At 36.9% G+C, this 22388-nt stretch overlaps 2 protein-coding genes across 3 annotated transcripts in view; one reads left to right on the top strand and one right to left on the bottom strand.

Annotated features, from left to right (window-relative positions):
* The window catches only part of LOC145979020 (transmembrane channel-like protein 7), a 44917-nt gene extending 23362 nt beyond the window's left edge, over positions 1 to 21555 (top strand). For both annotated transcript variants that reach the window (XM_083112089.1, XM_083112088.1), the window contains exons 2-5: positions 1233 to 1408; positions 6292 to 6429; positions 13944 to 14044; positions 17366 to 21555. In XM_083112089.1, the coding sequence (XP_082968215.1) occupies positions 1234 to 1408; positions 6292 to 6429; positions 13944 to 14044; positions 17366 to 19291 (2340 nt within the window). In that variant the 5' untranslated portion in view covers position 1233 and the 3' untranslated portion in view covers positions 19292 to 21555. The remainder of the gene's footprint in view (positions 1 to 1232; positions 1409 to 6291; positions 6430 to 13943; positions 14045 to 17365) is intronic.
* A 46-nt stretch (positions 21556 to 21601) lies between these two features.
* LOC145978744 (histone-lysine N-methyltransferase SETMAR-like) lies at positions 21602 to 22036 on the bottom strand. The gene has a single exon (XM_083111552.1). The coding sequence runs from the start codon at positions 22034 to 22036 to the stop codon at positions 21602 to 21604; it is 435 nt and encodes a 144-aa protein (XP_082967678.1).
* Between the last annotated feature and the right edge of the window lie 352 nt (positions 22037 to 22388).

Raw genomic sequence — 22388 nt, 5'->3', positions numbered from 1 at the left:
AGACATACTTGTACTAATTAAGTGCAAGATATTCTTTCCAAGGAAGTTCTGTCACAGGTGTTCATTTGTGTGCTCTCCACCCCAACTGTCCCGCCAACTGGGTATTGACTCGTTGGTTGAAGACATCGCTGTCTTAAGATTATTACGGAAACTGATGAAGATGTATTTACCTAAACCTAACCAGGACCTTTCGTTTGGTCATCACCAGCGTCTTCAGCAGTTAAGGTGACCCAGGGTATTCACTCATGTACCTAATTCTCACCGCTAACAAGACATTTGATTTATTCACATGAATGAGCAGCATCGATAAGTTAATCAAGCTATAAGCTAAAGAAGTGTGTTCCTGGAATAGCGGTACAACGTGAGCTGGCGACGTCAAGATTTCAAAGGCAGCAACTCAATACAAATTATTGTGGATAACAATCTGACAATTAAATATAAATCTGTTCGAGGAGAGAACATAAGATTCCTACCTGTAACTTTTTGGCAATTGACAAGGTGTTATCTTCAGCCTTAGACAGTTGGTCCGATCAAGAAAGGTAAACGATACCTGTGATGTCCAAAGGAGTCAGACATGGGTACGTGACAACTGTCAATAAAGTAGAGTGATATATCATCACTGGCTATCCAGTTTCCAACTTTTGAACTGTTTTTACAGTGTTTGCACTTACAGCAAACCCTGAAAAAGGCAGGAAAATCTGCTTGTGATTGAAAACTTGGGGAATTATGAAAATACATCGAAAAACATAGAAAAGTAATGAAAAATGTAATAAAAAAGTAATGTTCTTTGCTTCTACCAGAATTTGGGATAGAAAATATATTATACTTTTTTTTTTCATGAAACTTCTTTTTAATGGGATATATTCCATATAAAAATGCTGTTATGGTTTGTTTTTGTTAATTTATTTTGAAAATGTTGATTAAGCTTTACACACAAAACTTGGTTATCATGATGTTAAAGTGCCCCAGAATGATCCGGAAATTTATTAAAAAAATTGTCTGGAAAAGCCAGATGCCGAAATGAGTGTGATCCTGTTTTCATCATCTTCCACATATTTTAAATAGCTTAACAGTAACTTCCTATTCCTTCCTCTGGTAACAGCAGATATCACCACAAATATATTTCGACTTGAATTGAGGTTTGCGGTATTTGGCTTTTGCTGTGGACTTGCTGTAAGTGATGGCACTTCAAACATGCTGACTTTGTTTGTGACTATTTAATTTCTTTACAGAATGTCTGGAGGGGAAAGAAAGAAACGAGTTCCTCGAGGTCAAGGCTGGGAAGAAGCTGGGGCAGAATTTTATCAAGAAAGTTATCCATCTGAAGTGGATATTGAAGTATTACAAAGGGATCCATCACGTATAGCAACGTTACTTCCCAGTAAACAAGTACAGCATACATTAGCAAGTTAGTAATGTTTAATTGGATATTCAAGTTAATATGTAATTTCTCAGATTGCATACAAGTTTTTTTTTCTTTTTTAAGAGATAAAAAATACACTTCTTGCAATTGATTGATTGATTGGGTTTATTATTTTTTACTTTGCTTTTCTGGTACTTTCGTCTAATTGCGAAGATGAGGATGACTGATGATATGATGAAATAGATGAAGAGATTGGTTGTTTGATTTTGTGTTTTTAGTCCACTTTATGGGATCCGAACCACTATGTGCCTCCAAGGTGAAGAGGCACTCGCAAAAAAAAACATACTCAGGCTGGGATTCGAATCTGGGACCCCTGGCATTGTAGCATACTGTCCTAACCACTCTGCCACAGAAGTTGGCACTTCTCACTATTGTTCATAAATTAACGTAGTTTGAGGATCATGAACTTATTAGGTGTCCTTTATTTCTGAAAAGATTAACATTCTTAGTTTGAACTTTAGACCACTGTATTAAAAGTCCAAAACTAAGAATAAATGAATCACCACTGATCAGCTATAAAGAAGAAAAAAGTATAGATTAACAGTTTTTATCTTAGAGGAAAATAGTATATTCGTAAGAATAACATGAACAACAATCAAGATTGTTATCTATGACCTCTCTTCAAACATGTGACAGACAGTGCATGTGATGATAGCTGTTGTAAATATTGGCCTAAATAGGATTGTGTATAATAGATTTATATATTATGTGTTTAAAGTTTGTATGAGGTATAAATTATCGTTTATCTATTTGTGGTGGTTGTGGTACGTTATCAGTCACATACAGATCAGATTAGATATCTTGATTGAGTACCTGCATTTCAGTGTGTAGGTCCAACTTTACAATTGACATTTATCATGAATACACCTAAATGTAAGTAGCATAGTGTCAGTAATTTAAATAAATACAATTCCTGTAAAAAGAGCATAGAGCTTCTAAAACCAAATCACATCAATAGCACTTTGAAAAGCAAGGCAGAAAATCAAGATGCCTAGAACACAGATGTGTCAAGCTATAACTATTATAAATTCAATGTAATTGATATGCAAGTTTGTTTTTATATTTTGCCATAGTCTGTTGATATAAGGTTTGTTTCACTCTATTTTCCTGTAGTTTACGGTTATTACAAGCATAAGAAAACAGTTTTTTCTTTGTGACGTTTCAGGAGAACACACGCTCCTTTCATCAGACATTTATTTTCATTTTGACTAAAGATACAGTTATAACAATGGTTAGTAATTTTTAAACAAAAAGAATCTGTTATATAATGGATGTTGTCAATGTTACATTGTTGTAATACTGGTGTAGGTATTACGAGTTCGAACTTTCCACTTCAAAAAATTTGGCACTATATTGTTTAACTTGCATCTTCTCAAAAATCTGATTCTCTGAAGTGTCGTTTGAATCTTGATTTGATATTTCTGGAATGTACGTACCTCTCTCCCCGTAATAGATGAATAATAGTTTTTCTTGTATGTACGCATTGCTTGCATGATAGAATTATTTTCCTGTAGTTTACGGTTATTACAAGCATAAGAAAACAGTTTTTTCTTTGTGACGTTTCAGGAGAACACACACTCCTTTCATCAGACATTTATTTTCATTTTGACTAAAGATACAGTTATAACAATGGTTAGTAATTTTTAAACAAAAAGAATCTGTTATATAATGGATGTTGTCAATGTTACATTGTTGTAATACTGGTGTAGGTATTACGAGTTCGAACTTTCCACTTCAAAAAATTTGGCACTATATTGTTTAACTTGCATCTTCTCAAAAATCTGATTCTCTGAAGTGTCGTTTGAATCTTGATTTGATATTTCTGGAATGTACGTACCTCTCTCCCCGTAATAGATGAATAATAGTTTTTCTTGTATGTACGCATTGCTTGCATGATAGAATTATTTTCCTGTAGTTTACGGTTATTACAAGCATAAGAAAACAGTTTTTTCTTTGTGACGTTTCAGGAGAACACACGCTCCTTTCATCAGACATTTATTTTCATTTTGACTAAAGATACAGTTATAACAATGGTTAGTAATTTTTAAACAAAAAGAATCTGTTATATAATGGATGTTGTCAATGTTACATTGTTGTAATACTGGTGTAGGTATTACGAGTTCGAACTTTCCACTTCAAAAAATTTGGCACTATATTGTTTAACTTGCATCTTCTCAAAAATCTGATTCTCTGAAGTGTCGTTTGAATCTTGATTTGATATTTCTGGAATGTACGTACCTCTCTCCCCGTAATAGATGAATAATAGTTTTTCTTGTATGTACGCATTGCTTGCATGATAGAATTATTATCCTGTAGTTTACGGTTATTACGTCACAAAGAAAAAACTGTTTTCTTATGCTTGTAATAACCGTAAACTACAGGAAAATAATTCTATCATGCAAGCAATGCGTACATACAAGAAAAACTATTGTTTCACTTTGTACAGAGATTTTAATTTGTACTAATTAAGTGCAAAATATTCTTTCCAAGGAAGTTCTGTCACAGGTGTTCACTTAATTTGTTGGTGTTGTTAGTGAAAATAGGCTCAGTATTGACAAACAAATTTGTGTGGGAATTTCAAACTTTTTTAGTATACTTCTAGTACCTAGGATAAAGAATTTTGTTTTCTTATGTTTGAAATTAAATATTCTTAAAACCTTGTCTCCCCAAATGTTCATGATTTGCTTTATGAAAATTGCTTTATGTTCAGCAGTAGTGTTCCATTTTGTTTTACCAGAAAAGAGGAAGTGTCATTTGCGAGGTGTGGCAGAAAAGTAATGATACTGGCAACACTGCACATGAATCCACTATGCTGCTGCCTTCCCCTTCACATGGCAGTTAGGTTAACTCCTGTCGTTGACTCAGTACAAGTTTGAACTTGCTACAATTGCTGTGCAATTGTTGAGAGCGTCTGAAGTGAAGTTGTGTTTGTGAGGTGCGTTACGAAAATGGACTGGCAAAAAGTTTGAGCAACGTTTCGCCATCAAATTTTGTGTAAAGTTTGGCAAATCCGCTACTGTGACTTATAAAAAGTTACAAAGGGCTCATGGAGAACATTCTTTTTCCAGAGCACAAGTGTTCAGATGGCACAAGTTCTTTTTAGAAGGCCAAGAACAAGTGGAAGACTAACCTTGTGCGGTAAGACCTTCAACCTCAAAAACGGACGACAATGTGGAAAGAGTGAGGTCTCTTGTTAGGTCAGATCGTTGATTGATGTTGAAAATGATCAGTAGTGAGTTAAATTTTAGCACTTGGATGCTGCACCACGACAATGCCCCATGTCACATGGCAGTCTCCATCAATGAATTTTTGGCAGAAAAAAACATTCATGTGGTTCCTCAGGCTCCATATTCACTGGATCTCAGTCCCTGTGACTTTTTTTTCCCCCAGCTCAAAAACCACTTGAAAGTGCCCGATTTTGGAACTTTGGATAACATCCAGAAGAGCCTAACCGACGAGCTGAAAGATATTCCAGCAGATGTCTTCCAGCACTGCTACGAACAATGGAAACAAGACCTACGTCGCTGTGTGGCTGCCCAAGGGAACTATTTTGAAGGGGATAACCTTGATTTGTAAAAGGAATAATATTCATGGTTAAAAGAAAATCAGTCTCATTACTTTTCTGCCACACCTCGTAGTTTTGTAGGTGGCTTCAGTGCTGTTTGTTCATTTTCCCTTGCTACCTTGTTAGCAGGATTTTTCCATGGAATTGCAAGCAGGGTGTATTTTTTCAAGGTGTGCAAATGGGGTCTACTTTTCCCTATAATAGAGTTGTACTCTCAAAAAAAACCTCCTTCAGTTTGAAGTTATCATGTGTAACGGTGTTGATGTGATTTTGTCTTAAAGAGTCCGTTTCCGTCATCCCTGCTACATTATGTAAAATTCCCCACCTTGTAAATTTCACCAGAGGTTATTTCCTCGATTCACAATTTTACTGACAGAGGTCTCTGCATTAGCCCCCACTCTTCCTCCTTTGGCTAGCGCAGCAGCAAACCAGAACACTCTCAAACGTCTGACTTCAAGCAGGCGCTTTTCAACGTCAGACTTCACGTGAGACTTCAACGATGTAATTCACATTCGAACTTTGCTTGTCTGACTTAACATTACTATTTTAGGACTCAAGTTGTACATTCAAAGATAGTGCTCTATTTCTATTTCTACGCATCTCGCTATATTATATATATATTCGTGACTAGGTTATCATTGTGAATATGCATGGAAGATCAATGTACTTTGGGCAACTGCTACATTTTATAGTTTTTTTAAAATATATCTTTTTAACGTTCGCAAGTATTTAGTTCCTATATTTGAAGAATAGCATAGTATGGTGTTCTAAGGACCTTGGAAAATGCATGGACACGAACTGCAAATGTGCCTTTTCGACTATTAGCGGAGTTTTTGATGTAGAAGGAAGTTTTCCACAACGACCATCCAGACCAGTTTGCAGCCAATGACCTGAACATACCACGAGGTGGAAAGGAGAAGATGGAAGTTTCCAGACCTTTACCGATGCCTGTTACTGATGTTTTTGACTGCCCTATCCAACGCTATCGATTGCCTGCATACATGTTTCAAGGGACACCTCCTAGCAACACCTTTATAATAATTAACATAAATTACTGAAAGGAAATTATACGTGTGAAATATATATTTTTAGATTGGTATTCATTCTCCATGGGGTGCCCCCTTGCCCCCACCCCCACCCCCTCCTGCCCACTGGATGTCCATGCAACTATTGCTGCATTAGTATTTGCATGTTCTCTGTATTTAATATCAATGATAACTGCATGTGCCTTCTTTCTATTTTATCATTTTGATACTGTTTTTATTGCTGTGTAATTATTTACATAATGCTAATTTATTTGTAGCAGCAGCACATCGTCAGAGAGGAGATGTCAAGCATACTCTGCGGAGGAGAACTTCCACTCGCACACAGTATCAAAGTACAGCAAGACGTGGATCTGTACCCAATGATGTACATGTGGCAATGTTACCTGATCTGACAGGTAAGTTTAGTTAGAAAATAAAATATTGCAACCAAAATACAATAAACCTGAATTTCATTGAAACAGATCTTAGTGGTGGGTGCTGTATTTAGTGATCAGGTACCAGCGGTTAGGTAAATTTATTTCAAGTTCACTTTATGCTTTGACAAGCTAATCGGGGCTGGGACTAAAGTTAAAGTAGGACCTGAATCACCAGGAATCAAACCCAGTTGTGTCCTTGTACATGATTAACATGCAGCTTGTATATGGACAACAATAGCTAATGTTGGTGAGATCTGTCTTCCATGATCCATATTTCTAATTTTGAATTTCAAATAGAACATGGTATCTATGCAAATGGTAAGGTTAGACCATTTGCAATAAAGTGTGGCACCATCTTTTTGGGAGAGAGAAATGAAAAACCTTAAAAGTGCATCAGATATTCCACTTAAATGTCCTGTAACTTGGCAACAGTGATACTCATGGTTTGAAGAGTCACTGACAGGTGGCACCATGACAAAACATGACAGGCTGGTATGACTGTAGTGTAAAGATGATGGCTCTATTCCCAACATGCACCATTACTTGTTTTCTGGGTAGTGAAGGGATCAAAGCCATCAAAATTCATCGACGAATGAATGTAAAGTATGGTTATGGACATGTCTGTCAGCAGCAAGTGTATAAATAGACTAGGAAGTTCCTAAATGACGTTACTTTAGTGACAGACTCACCAGGTCAGACTCATCGAATAGTGATGACAGAGGTCATTGCAGCAGTAGAAGCCATGGAGAAGCAAAATAGGTTTGTAACAGTGGTTGAAGCAGGAGATGGAACTTGGACCCACTACCACCAACTGGAAATTATGAATATGAGCAAGTAATGGCCTTATAGCTCCCCACCTAAACAAAAACAATAAAAAAAATCCCATACAACCATTGCTGAGAGAGGTTATCCTCTCTTTTTTTGGGATGGATGAGGGTTCATTTTGGAAGACTCATACCCAGATAGGGAAACAATCACCAGTGCAATGCAACAATGCAAGCAGGTGGTGCACAAGTGGCTATGGTCCAATAATAATAATAATAATAATAATCCAGGGTACGCATCTGGAAAACAGGGAAATGTCAGGGAATTTGGCTTATCAGGAAAAAAACAGGGAATTGTCAGGGAGTTTTGCAGATCGTCTGGAATTTACTTGCATTTTGGAGTCTGCAAGAGAGTTCTTGTGATTTCACTCCCATAAAAGATTGTTTAGAAACTTGTTTCTTTTGTTCTTATGATTCTCAGTCTTGTGCAAAATTATGGTTCCTTGGAATTTCTGTAATAAATTTTCACTTTTATTATACTAGATATTAGAAAGAATATCAAAGTAAAACTTGCAGTCCAGATATCTGATTGATAACAAAAGTACATTGACAATATATGATCATTATTATCGGAAAGGATGGTGAAGATGAGGTTGTCGTCTATTATTTTATAGATCTTAGTCTTGTTGGCATTTCCTATAGAATTCCTATATGAAACAAAAATTTCTACGACATTATAAATCTGCCAGAAAATGAAATATTGTGTATGGTTTATTAACTTTTTCTGATGTTTTTATATTGTGGAGAACTGTTATGGTGATATAATGTACCTCTGTTACCTTAGCCTGAAGGCTAGATGCAGGCAGGTATCGCGACTGAAATCGAACTGAAATAAAAAGAAATAAAAAAACCTGATTGCGACGTACTTTCAGTTTTCCTGAACCTGAACTAAAATGGCACAGTCAAGTTTCTGTCTCGTGGAAGTGAGCGTGGAATTTTGGTTCAATTTCGGTTCGAGCTGTAATTGGCTTCTACATAATTTCAGTTTCGGTACCCGGAACTGGTTTACTGTGAGGCACATTAACAGTTCACTGAAATGAAATTTTTGAGAGGAAGATTCAGTTTGGGAATACAAAAATGTTTAGGCTCAGGTTATAGTTTCGGTCTTCGTGTAATTAAATACAGCATATTTAGTTCGGGTTTGATCGATGTGGAATAGAATGTGAACCAGTTCAAGAAATAAGTTTTCCTGCATGACGAGGTTGAAGGTTTTCATACCTCCCCCACACGATCGCTGCTTTGTTTCATGATCTGTTGCTTGTAGGTTACTGACGTCAGTGCTATCGGCTAGCAGATTGGTGTTTTGCTGCTTGCAAGAGGGAAGGTGGGGGAAACCACAGTGGAATGCCTGGCAATCGCAAGCAAGGTTCGCTGCGTGACGACATGAATTACACCCCGTCATGATCTCTCATCCACACAGGCAAATCGTTGCATTTTCAATCAGATCCAGTGTTGCCAATTGTATTCGAATAACAGTATACCAACTCTGGTTAGGGTGTTCATTTTTAAACTTATGCGTACTGTTCCGTTCTTTCTGTCGTAACAAGGAGCATTTTAAAAGATGTGTTCTCTTACATAGACACAGTATATCCATATTGTGCGTGCTTGTGAGCTGTGACAAAAAAAAAAAACAATGGAGAAATCATTTCGAACCACTCTCGGTTAATCTTAATTCATAACATCCCAGCTCGATATCATGTATAATCTTGCACTGTTGAGAAAGACGTTTTGCCACAGGAAGTGGCGAGATTGCTACCTTGGGTAAAAGTGAGTGAAGGTCAAGCAAAAGTCACAAAAGGAGGAGGAGAATCATGGGACAAGTGGCTTTTTGGTTGACGATCGCTAATAGGTGAAGATGAGGGAGACAGGTTCTACACGATATCGAACAGGGTGAGTTATCATTATTCCTCTACCTGCCATTCTCAGACAGAAGGGTTGGGATAAAACAACTGTTATGTCATTTAGTTAAGTTAGATCAATTACCTCGTATCTGGCCCCTCTCGGGGCCATCGGGGCAAGCAAGTGGTGCAATTTATGGGATGAGCTACACCCCCATTGGTTTGGTCCCCCGTTCTACAGGGTAGAACACTACCATATGAATTACAAGCTGTCTAGAATTTTGCAAATAATACAAGTACATAAGCTCCTTATTGTTAGTTCCATGTATCAAAAACGTTGGAAATCATGGAAGGCTTATAATAGAAATAATTGAACGTAGGAAATCATTTTCATTTAAACCTCTTCAAGAAGAGAATGGAGAAGTATAGAAAAAAGAATTACAAAAAGTTTGTGTAAAACAAAATCAAGTATTTTGTTTCTGTGTGTAATTGTAAGTAACATAGATCAATTGTTCATTCATCTAAGTATACATTTCAATTTCACTTTTCCTGTTCATGTTTGAGTTTTTGTTAAAGTCCACTTTATGCACAGCTAAGCTAATTGGTACTGCACCTACAGTTTCAAGTGGAATCCAAGCCACTGTGCCTCGACCAGGTATCAAACCCATGACCCCTTGATTACAAGGTGGCGACCTTACCACTTTGCTGTTGGGGAGGCCATATTCTCGCAGCATGCATATTTCGGCTTTCTACTTTTCAAGTAAGTTAGTCATAACCACCACACCCATGGGCGTTGGGAGAGGGGGTCAAACTGGTCGGTGGACCCCCCTTCCTGGAAATTGACATTGTTTTCATTTAAAAGTACAAGAAAGCCGAAAGGTTGTTACTCTTATTCTTAAGAACAGAAAAAAAGTTAGTATTCAAAGAGAATAATCAAAGTTAAAATTCATTGGATCGAAAACATTGAGTGAAAAATACAGGAACAAGGTTATATTCTACCATTTCAGCCAAAGAACAAATCATTCCACAGTTTTCAAAATTCTAATAATTACAGTTGTAGGTGAGAGGTCACACAACACACTTTATATAAAAAAAACTAACATTTAAAGCCTTTTCTTGAACGAGATGTGCAAAGGTTAATATCAAAATGTATTCAGATACTAACTGCATAATATGAAAAAAAACAATTATTGGAAAATACTTGTGCTGGTATTCACTCGTTTGGTGGATAGAGTCTCCCCATTTATATAATAATAATAATTATTATTATTATTTCAAATAAAATTTATTTTTGTTAATTTATAATATTTATTATTGTATAATAACATTTATAACCATGGTTATAATACTTATTATTTATCTACTATTCAAATTTTATCACTTGCCTGACCCCCCTTCAAAAATATCTGGTGACGCCCCTGACCATACCATTTTTCTTTTTTAACATTTCACAATTTAATTAGATTTCAATCAATCAAGACATCGTTTCCAGTTTCCTGGATTCAGAAAATTAAACGTTGTATTTGTCTTTTCCAAATTGCCACAATTTTCTTAAAACCACGTTACCATATATAAGCAGCATATCGATTTCCAGGTTTCTGCTTCAAAAATGAAAATGCTAAACATGGCAACCCGGCATTTCTCTATTTTTAGCTTCGCTCTTTCATTGCTTTCGTCTCCATTGCAGAGTGGATATGACAGCGTGCTACGATGTTAGTGGTGGAATCCTGGCCTGGACATGGATATTCTTTGTAATTGTTCCTTCATATCATTACGCATCCTCATCGTCGCGATTAGCCCCAAGTAGCCGAAAAGCAACGCAAAATAACAACAATTGATGATTCAAATTAATAAATTGTTTCTGCAGTAGCGTAAATAACCATTAAATACTCATTTTACTTCATAGCTTTAAAAATATAAAAATAACATGATATATCATTAAACAGGCCTATAACCACCATTCCACTTTTGAAATTTATACTATATTTAAAATTAAAACAAAATTTGGCAGCCCTGCATGTTTGGTGTTGTAAAACATCCCTATTTAGTCATATATACAGTAGCATTAATATCCAGCATACAGATTTTCAACTTACTTGTTTAAAAATAATAAGGTTAGATATGACAACCCAGCATTTCCAATTACTAAACACTTTTCTATTTGGCTGTATTCACGGTAGCATAAATAACCAGCATTCTAATTTTAATATTTCTGTCTTCAAAAACTGAAGGGTTAAAATTGGCACCCTGCATTTCAAATTACTTTAAATTCTCTCCTTTAACTATATTCAAAGTAGCACATATAACCAGCATATTGATTTTCAAGTTTCTATCTTGAAAATTAAAAAAAAAAAAATGAAGATATATGATAACCATGGCACAAGTGGGTGTTTCGAATGAAATGGCTTGGTATTTTGTCCTCTGTACACATTTCTAACGGTGGAAGCGGCCCCGGCGCACACCCAGCGTCGAATAACATGGGTACCTGGGGGAAACCCTGGGGGGTAAAGGCGGTCAGGGGCGTGATGCTGATCACATCACCCCCACTCACGACCGGATCAAGAAAGTGTGGGGCGTTACCCCCACACCCCCTATACGCCTTCATGGCGTGGTGCTAAGCACAGGGGAGAACTTTACTTCTTTTACTTTACACATTGAATCACTTTTCCTTTGCGCGCCTCACAGCTTTCTGGCATTCCGTAGGTCAAACCAATCCTCCACAGTAGTTTGGCCAATTTCAGTTGCTCGAACCATTATCCCAAACTCACCTCCGCCGTGGCATGGACTGTTATCTAAAACCGATATGTCGAACTGCTTTCCCCGAAACTGGTTTCTGAAGTGGTGCGAACCAGACTGCTCTTGCATAAGGAGCTTCGAGTTTCAGTTCATCTGGGCCGGAGTAGAAATTGCCAGCGTCAATTCGAGTTACAGTCCAAATTACCCATCCGATTTTGGTCAGCAGCGCTGAAGAACTGATAAAGTGAGGAGTGATTCAGTTCGACCCGATCCAGAACTTGAACTGAAATGAATTTCAGTTGCAATGCCTGGATGCAGGTAATTGTAGCATCCAATACATTTGATGCCGATTGTAATTTTACATTTTACTCTTCGAATTTTTATATGTTCTTGTGTGGATAGAACGAAATTTGCTAAAAAGAAAGTTGTGAAAGTGAACATTCATAATAATTAACGAATTACATATTTAATTGAAAAGCAGAAGGTTCAAAAGCAAAAACCACGATGAAAAACATGTCTGAAAAAAAAAATTCATTTTTGGGCTGGAAATGTCAGGGAATTTCATAATCAAAAAATCTTAGCAACCCTGCTTTAGTATTCAATACATTTCAACATAAAAAATATTTAACATTTTCATTTGACACACTGTCATAATTTGAGCTACTAAACATTTTGGTTTCATTGGGCCTTCCATTAGTAGACAATTTTATAATTTTATGTAAACTGAGTTAATTCTTCTTTTAACTGATGCATCGCGCTGCGCCGCCAAGGGTCCCGGGTTCGAATCCCGGTCGGGCTTGGTTGTTTGTGAATGTCCATTCATCAATTTCATCATTTCATCACTCATCCCCATCTTCGCAAATTAGCCAAGAGGCACAAAACGCGAAGTAAAATAAACTAAATCAATCAATCAATCAATTTTAACTGATGCCAACACCTGTCATTAACCCATTTTAGCAAATTTAAAATTATTGTAAATACTTTTATGTAATGGAACATAAACTTGGCATTGTAATATTCCTTTCTGTTTTATGTTGCTTTTCTACCTCATGGGTAGGGAGACAAATTTATGGTAAATAAAAACTGAGGAGAGTGGTAAATAAAATGTTAGATCAGTGGTTAAAAAAGAAATTGGCACACACTTTTTCATTATGAGAGGAAACAACGTACAAAAGAGCTATAAATTGATAAACTACTTCATTTTTATATACTGTACACATGCACAAGTACTTAGCTGTCCAACCAAAAAGAAAACATCAACACAAAATCACTTCATTTCTAAATTGCATATCTCAAGTGATTTATTCATTGTATGTATTTAAAGGATATCCTTGCTGTCCAACAAATAAAATAATCACTACTGCACATACACAAACACATGTTAAAAATCACATGATGATAAACAAAATTCATTCATGACTGAGCACCAATGACACCATTGTTTCCATTGATGTGCAGGAACAGACTAATCTTATCGCTGCTACAGCTAGCAAGTTCATGAAACTGGAAGTTGAGTAGACATTCGGGGGAAGAAAGGAATGCAACTTGACAGGGAACGAAGTTTTCGAACTGAGATTATGTGCATGGGAAATCCCAATTTGCATCGTCTTCCTGATGTGATCGAAGGTAAAACGTTCTTCAGCTGCTAGTGGTAGGAAACTTTAGGCAAATGTTTCATTACAAATCGACAGTTTGCGCGCGCAACCTTGATTGCCAGTTTTTGCGTGTTTTCTACTTAATTTGATGATATTTCACTGTTATTTCACGAAAAAGCGTTCATTTCGTGGAAAAGCACACATTTAGCATTACTTCGTGAATAAAACTCATGCATATTTCATCATTGGGGTTCATGAGGGTTCAAGCCTATATCCTCTGGTTTCATAGCATGGCAACCTGACCACTTTGCCATTTGTGCCACCTGTATTGAAGTCTTATCAAGCCAGTCACAGAATTCACCACAATCACATTTTGAAAAACTTATCATTGACTCAGAACAATATGATCTGATATCCTTATCAGTTCTTGTGTAAATGAGTATTTGGGCAGATTTCCTTGTTTATCTCCTGTTATTTATTGTGTTTATTTCCTTGTGTAGAGAATCTATCAAATGAAGAGAGAACATGGGAAGAAATAATGCAGATAAAGGCAATGCCTGTGAATATGGCACAAAAAAGAGAATTGAAAGCTAAACTGCAGGTAAGACCCATGACAGTTTTCTTCTCTGAATCTACAATTTTTTTGTTTCTTTGTTGTTGATGCTGTGTTGTCACTTTCTTCTGTAAGAAAATTCATTAATAACTCAACTGTCAGTCACTTTAAAGACTTGATGGTAACATGAAGAAGTAATTGCAAATGTTTTCAGTTTGTTCATTGGCCATGAATTAAAATTAGTTTTTGTTAGGTGTAGATTTACTTGATTTGAACATGCAAGTAACATAATGTACTGAAATTGATGTAATTTAAACAGCTCAGCTGATACTTGAATTTCCATTGTTTACTGGATTGGTTTGTGCTATTGTTGTGCTAATCCTGTGTTTTGGAATTTCCAATACATGTTTCATTAATTTTTTATTCTTGAGAGAGAAAATATAAATATATTAATAACTTACGTTTTGCGAGTATCTAGGTAACTTCTGGGACATTTCGGGATGCAACTGCTCCCTTCCTCAGGCTGCTCATGTTTATTTTATGTATAAATCATAACCACATTGACCTCTCCATAGGTACAGGATATAGGATTGGTAAAAGGTGTGTGGTTAAAAACTATAAAAAATCTAAAACCCATTACAGGTGCATGTCACACTACCATGCTGTTTCCCCGATTAGAAACTGCTCCTTGGAATGTTAAAACTTTTAAATCAGTTTCTACAATAGTGATGCTGTCAGTTGTCTTATGCCTGTCATGTTCTGGCCAAGGAGCAGTTTCTAATCGGGGAAACAGCATGGTAGTATGACGTGCACCTGTAATGGGTTTTAGATTTTTATAGTTTTTCACCACCCCCTTTTTACCAATCCTATATCCTGTACCTATGGAGAGGTCGACGTTGTTATGATTTATACATAACCTAAACTTGAGCAGCCCGAGGAAGGGAGCAGTTGCGTCCAGAAACGTTGCAGGAGTTACCTAGATACTCGCAAAACGTAAGTTATTAATATATTTATATTAAATTTGTGAGTAATTCGCACAACTTTCATCATGAATTTGAGAGAGAAATGTGTATATGTTGAAACTTTAGGTGAATAACAAAATATCAACCACAAGAAGTACTTTTTACATGGGTGTTTGACATAACATGCATGGATCTGCAAATTTTAGTAGTACTGTTCCTGTTGATGCATTTCTTAATTTGAAATGTTTGTTCTTCTGTAAGGAAATTCCAATGTAACTCAACAGACAGTCATTTTTAAGACTTGGTGGTAACAAGATAGATTGTTTATTTCTACATGTATGAAAGAGTGAATGGATGTGTAAGAAGTTACAGAATTGCATGTCAATCTTTATGAAGTTGACATAAGTTTTGCCCATTGTGAAAATACAGGGTGTCGGGGAAAGAACTAGTGAAAAATAAATTATCATATTTCTGATACTACTGCCATGAAATCTGAAAGACAAACCCAGATTTTTTGTATCCAATTTGTTTAAACAAAATACAGGGTCCAGCAACTAAACATGACTGTTTTTAATTGCAAATAAAAACAAAACTCTTTCATGCAACAAAGTAAATTGAATACATGTTGTACTACATCTCAAAGCATTTTACGAAAATAGCATGAGTGGCAGTTTCATGCATTTTCCTGACAAAGACGGTTCATTTTATGAATAGCACACCTGTGAGGCACGGCAACTGAATCTGACTGTTTTAAAATTAACACTGAACAGAAGTTGCTTGAGGTAACTACATTCACCGTACTCTGCATGTTCCTAGTCGGAATATCATTTTACTGTGGGTAAGGTACTTCAAGGAGATGGCATCAGCAATGAAAAGTGAATATTGGACATCGTATGGTTTGAACTCCTGAGAACATTGAACGAGTTTGAGTCTCTGTTTTCAGGAGTCATCCAAAAAATGAAGTGTCTGTCAAGAAACTGCATGAAACTGCACTCATGCTATTTCCCTAAAATGCTATGAGATGTAGTACAACATGTATTAAATTGAGTTCATCACATGAAAGAGTTTTGTTTTTATTTGTAATTAAAAACTGTCCAGTTTAGTTGTCTGACCCTGTACTTCACCCTGATACATATCATCATGGGGAAGCTATACTTTTTTCCCTCTGTTATGACAGCACTGCCTCTCTCCTGAAATGACTGCTCCCAGTGCAGAAGTTCTGTCTTGTTCATCTGAAAATTGCTCTTGATTGATCAACTGCATTTCAGCCAGACATCAAATGTGCTATGCCTTCTTCTGTGAAGTTCACATCTTCTCTCCCTCAGCCAGTCGAGACTCAAGTGTGAGTAAGGGGCATTCACCTTCTTCGCCTTGCTACAAGCATGTGAATGCTACACTCTTGCTTCCACTGCATCCAACAAAGTTCTTGAGTTTCTCTTTTCTATTTTGTAAACTTCAAGACAATAAGGGGTGCAAGGGGTGACCTGTTGAGAAATCACCCAAATGTCAGTATAATCATCTGTAGGACTGTGTGTTGTTCATGTACGAGGGGGTATCAAAAATCAAAAAGTTTTGCCTGTTGAGGTATAATTTGTTTAATAATGGAAAGATTGAAACAATGAATATCCTCAAAACCAGTTTGGAAAAATTCCACAGAACACTCCCTGCCCCACCGTTTAGAAATGTTTTAACCTCCTGTAGGTCATCGAATCTCATGCCACGAAGCACAGACTTAGCTCGGACCTTATGGTATCCCAAACTCTCAATCATTGCATGTCCTGACCCATAGGACATGTGCACTACATCAGAAATTTCCTGGATGGTGATGTGTCTATCCTCTCGAATGACCTCATCATCCCTGTGGTGGTTGTCGTCAGGAGGTTAAAACAGCTCTAAAGGGTGGGGCAGGGAGTGTTCTGTGGAATTTTTCCAAACTGGTTTTGAGGGCTGGATAAAATACTGGCACAAATGCATCAAACGTGATGGCAAATGTGTGGAAGGGTAACTCTGAGTAGAGGACACTACAGCCAAACTATATGTATGTTCATTGTTTCAATCTTTCCATTATTAAACAAATTATACCTCAACAGGCAAAACTTTTTGATACCTCCTCGTATGTGCTGAGTGCCCCCTTTACAGCCTCAGCTTTTCACTAGGTTAGGAGAGGCAGATATTGATTTCAGCTATGGTAAGAGGCTGGATCCATTATAATGTGACTGGTGCAAATAGCCTAAGTGCTGAAGTGCCCACAATTTTAGTTCTAATCAATCAATTCAAGACAATAATTGCAATAGTTAGAGTTATGATGCTTTCGTTTTCACAAGTTTTTACCTGGACACTCTGAAGGTATGTTGAAATATTTAAGTTGGAGTGTAAATATTCTGAAGTTATTTTGTTTACCTTTTAGAGAGCCACAAAATTAAGGCTACAGGGATTTGAACAATTTAAATGGCAGAGAAGAAAAATGTGGCAGCAGATGAGAAGCAGGTGGAAGGAGATATTCTCAAACTTGGAACTTTGGCAGCACAGCCTGAAAAAGATTGAAGGCAATTTCGGCACAGGGATCGTGGCATATTTCTTGTTTGTGAAGTGGCTAATGTTTCTAAACTTGACAATATTTTTGCTTGTGTTTGCATTCATTGTCCTTCCGACCATTTTGTTAGAGCCTTTAGGCTCAGGTGCATACTTCAATTCCAGTGGGTGCTATTCCCAGAATGCATCTGATGTGGAATGTTGTACAGCAAAGTACATCAATCAGTCCAGTGACGAAAATGTTGTTTTAGATGTAATACAGGGTACTGGATGGATGGAGAAGACTTTACTCTTTTATGGTTTCTATTCCTACGATATATTCACAATCGATGCTCAAAAACACCTATATTACGACTTGCCACTTGCATACATTGCAACAACCGTTATCTACTTTATTCTTAGCTTGGTTGCAATAGTGAAGTCTGCAGCCGAAGGTTTCAAAGAACGTTTGTTGGAAGGTGAAGGCCAATTCTACCAGTATTGCAATTTGGTCTTTGGAGGATGGGACTTCTGTATCAACAATGAAAAAGCAGCAAATATCAAGCACAAGGCTCTGTTTAACGAGATAAAAGGATGCTTGGAAGCAGAAAGATTGGAAGAAGAGAGACAGAGCAGATCAAAGGAAGAGAAACTAAAGCTTGTTTTTATCAGGATCATTGTCAATATAATTGTATTGATTATCCTGATAGGTGCAGGTGCATTAATTTTTTATACTTTTAAGTTCCAGATTAGAGAGTTACCAAATCACAAAGAGGGTACTGTACTCTCGCAACAGCTGGTTACATTGATACTTGAGTACTTGCCGTCTCTCACCATCGTCGGACTTAACTTATTCCTACCAGTCTTGTTCTCGTTTCTAGTAACCCTTGAGAAGTACAGTCCTGCTTTTGTAATCCGCGTTAATTTATTCCGAACGATATTTCTACGCTTAGCTTCTCTTGCAGTTCTTATGGGGTCATTTTATTTAACGGTGGCTTGTAAAGCGGAACTTGGGGAATGTGCCAGCAAGGAGTGCAACACTCCATTATGCTGGGAGACGTACGTCGGGCAGCAGATATACAAGCTTGTAATCCTGGACTTCGTAACAGCCATTGTCATCACCTTCATCATTAACATGCCCCGAATGTTGATTGCGAAGCACTCCCGTAGCAAATTGGCCAAACTTATTTGCGAGCAAGAGTTTGAATTGTCAAAACATGTTCTCGACGTTGTCTACAGCCAGGCTTTGTGCTGGCTGGGAAGTTTTTATTCGCCTCTTCTCCCAGCTATGGCAACCATTCAATGTTTTTTTGTATTCTACATTAAGAAGTTTGCTTGTTTAGTAAACAGTACACCCTCATCCACAGTGTATCGAGCATCAAGGTCTAGTTCATTTTTTATGGTTGTCCTCCTGGTATCGTACGTAGTTACAGTGCTTCCTGTTGCATATTCGATTGCTGAGTTGTCTCCGTCGAAGTCATGCGGCCCATTCAGATATCGGGACTCAGTGTGGAGTCTGATTGTCTTTACTTTTGAAAAGCTTCCAGACTGGATCCAATCAGTATTATTTTTCTTCGGCACTGCAGGTTTTGCAGTCCCTGCATTTATTGTTCTCGTACTTGCTTTGTACTATTTTTACGCTGTGTCAGTAGCTAACAAGCACATGGTTTGTGTATTGAAAAATCAACTGATGCTTGAAGGACACGACAAGCAATTCCTTCTGAATAGGCTTAGCGCTTTCATTAAGCAACAACAGGAACACCAAAAATTAAACCATCCTCATGAGGTTACGAACGTAACAGATATTTCAAATGACAGTTAGGAAAAGTTTAAACCTTGCAGCAGTGATATCCATGAGAATTTTTAAAAATCAGGTTTTGTATTATGTAGCTTAAATTTTTATACCATACTTATTTAAACTAATTGAAATGACTGATATCATTCCAGACTGTTCGTAGAATGTGTTCTTTCAAGTGTGCATGACTGATTAGTATTGTCATTATTGCTACTATTATTATGAAAGCACAATCTCTTTGTTTCCAAGATTGGCTGTGATTTTTATTAAATTTCTACATTGCAACAGATTACAACAGGCACACAGGACATTCTTGTTTTAAACTCATGCATGTTCTGCAGCGAAAATTTAAAAGTTTAGTGTAAGGAATATACATATATATATATATAAAAAAACTTGTAGTTGTGGAACAGGGTTTGTAAAACTAGCTTCTGTATAATGAATTGTTGAATTTATTAACTTGTGTTGCACTATATGTTGATGGAACGTAGTAATCCTATGTTCTTATGTGTGATTCTTAAGTGAATTGTGCAATGTAGGAGAGTTAAATTATAGTACTGTATAGAAATATTTATATGTATCTTTCTAATTGTAAAATAGTTGTATAATATTTATAAAAATATTATTAGAATTCAAGATATTTATATGTTGAGGTTTGGCTCATGCTCATTGATTTTTTTAAAAAAAATGTATTGTCAGTTCTTTTTAGGATGTTATTTGGTGCCAGCGAGTGGGATTTATGGTATGAAGTGGATTTTGTTGTGATAGTACAGTTTGTGTGAAAGTTAAGTGACAATATTTTGACATAAATGAAGTGTTCTTACAGTAGATTGCTTTGCCAAAGTTTCAAACAAAAAGAAAAAAAATCATTCAGTAATTGATCTAGTCAGCTTGCTCTGTGAGAAGACCCTATGGTATGTGATTTGCTGCTAGTAATGTTACTCAACTTTGCTTTTTTCTCACGACCGCACATACACTGAAATAATTACGGTGCCAAAGCAACTAAAATATGATATCTGTTAACGTTGTGTAAAATGACTATTGCATGAGCTTGTCAATAATCAAGATTCACTAGTACGAATAAGTTCTTTTATGGAGAGAGATATAAGTACAAAATGCATTAATTGTATACTGTTAAGAAAGGAATATTAATAATAATTTGATCTTATTGTCCTTATTTTTTTTCTTTTGGTTCAACCAAGAACCGCCATTCAAATATTTTTGACAAATATTCATATTCTGTGTTGACAACAGTGTAAATATCTGAGGGTTACGCAAAATAATTAATATGGCATGGTCATATGAATGACAAGATTTTCAACTCTACTTTTGAAGGTGACCACATTTATACTAGCAGTGGTGCATACTTTAGGAGTAATGTAGGTCTAAAGCTTAGGTTCCAATTCAGTAATGGTCCTATATCCTTACTGTGTTATTCTTTATAAATTCGGTGAAGGTTAGGTTTGACCTTTGTAGGATTTCCACCTCCCAAATGCTTCAGACAGCAAAGATTTACAAGCATGATGACTTCTGCAATCTACTTTTCATGACAATTTCTCACATATTAATGGTTTCTGCAACTTGAAAAAAAGGTGCAGATTTGTTTCTCCAAACTTTCAACTTACTCCCACACTTCTTCCCAGTATTATAAATGCATTGTCAACCTGTGCAATTTGTAAAAATCATTACACAATAGGAACCCAGCCCACGAATGTCCGGAAGGGTAGACCATGCCACCCCCTCTCCCCAGAAAATGAATATCAGCCTGGAAGTACGAGTCAGTAATTTGTATTAATTATTACAAGGGCATTACTGAAACAGGATGACTTCACACCGAAGGAGTGGTTTTTGAAGGCACGGGGTAATGGCATCCCCTGGAAAAAAATTTTGCATACGTCTATGTACAGACCATAAAATTTTATCTCCAATATATCAAATATCACCGAACAAGAGGTTATAAAAGCATTCGTTATTGCACAAAAGATTGTGCCAGATGCTGTAATACAGCGTTGAGCATGAAAAACCAGCCTGCCTCATAATCACTTGGTCTGAAACAAAACTTTCTCCTAAATTAATATGCTTCAAAAACAAGAACAGACACAGATACGGTGGGAGGGGTGACATAACATGATCAGATGGGGAGAGTGGTGGAATGGGAGAATGTAGAAGAAACAATAGTTTAAGAATGTCTGACAAGATGAGGCAGGCTGGTTTTTCGTGCAAAACACTGTACAATGTACTAGGTCATTCAAATATGGCCGGGACTGATTTTTTTTTTTTTTTTTTTTTTTATACCAAATCCTTTATTGTCAAATACTTATTTGCACATTTCACCTTTCAAAGTACTCCCCTCCAGAGTCCTTCCTTTTTTTCCATACATTTAATGCCCTTTTCATAAAAGTTTTTCGGTTGGCTGCGTATCCACTCCTGAACACTGCTGATGATGGCGTCGTTATCTGCAAACTGCATGCCTTCCAAGTCTGATTTAAGCCTTCCAAACAGGTAGAAATCACTTGGGACCAAATCAGGACTGTATGGCAGCTGTGGCAGAAGGTCCCATTTCAATTTGCTGAGGGTTGCCATTGTTATTATTGGCTGTATGAGGCCGTGCATTGTCTTGAAGGACTTTCCGCCTCTCTTCCGCGTGGATCGGATCTTTTCCTTCACTTCTGTGGTCAGGAGTTCTGAGTAATAAGCTGCAGTGACTGTTCTGGCATCTGTAAGAAAGTCTACATGGATAATTCCCTGCCAGTCCCAAAAAAACGTTGCCATCACTTTTCTACCAAACGGGTCCTCCGTGCTTTCTTGGGTCTGGCAGAACCCTCGATCATGCAGTTCATTCTCCACGTGTTCTCTTCCCTCTCTGAAGTACTTACACCAGTGAAACACACAGGTTCATGAGAGACACTCTTCCCCATACTGTTGTTTGAGTCTCTGCTCACAATGCATTGTTCCACGCTCCGTGGCACTTTCTGAGCAGGTTCTAACCTGCATGGGAGGGAGGGTGGGGGTTGTGGCTCTATTCTCCCAAGGATGCATAACTGCTGCGCATGGCAAGGTGTTTGAAAAAAAATCAGTCCCCATCATATTTGAATGACCTAGTAGATACAGTGATACCACAAGT

The sequence above is a fragment of the Lepisma saccharinum genome, chromosome 25 (genome assembly GCF_977018435.1).
Source record: "Lepisma saccharinum chromosome 25, izLepSacc3.1, whole genome shotgun sequence".
Classification (NCBI taxonomy): Eukaryota; Metazoa; Arthropoda; class Insecta; order Zygentoma; family Lepismatidae; genus Lepisma; species Lepisma saccharinum.
The sequence above is the reverse complement of the archived record's forward strand: the minus strand, read 5'-3'. Positions and strand labels throughout refer to the sequence as shown.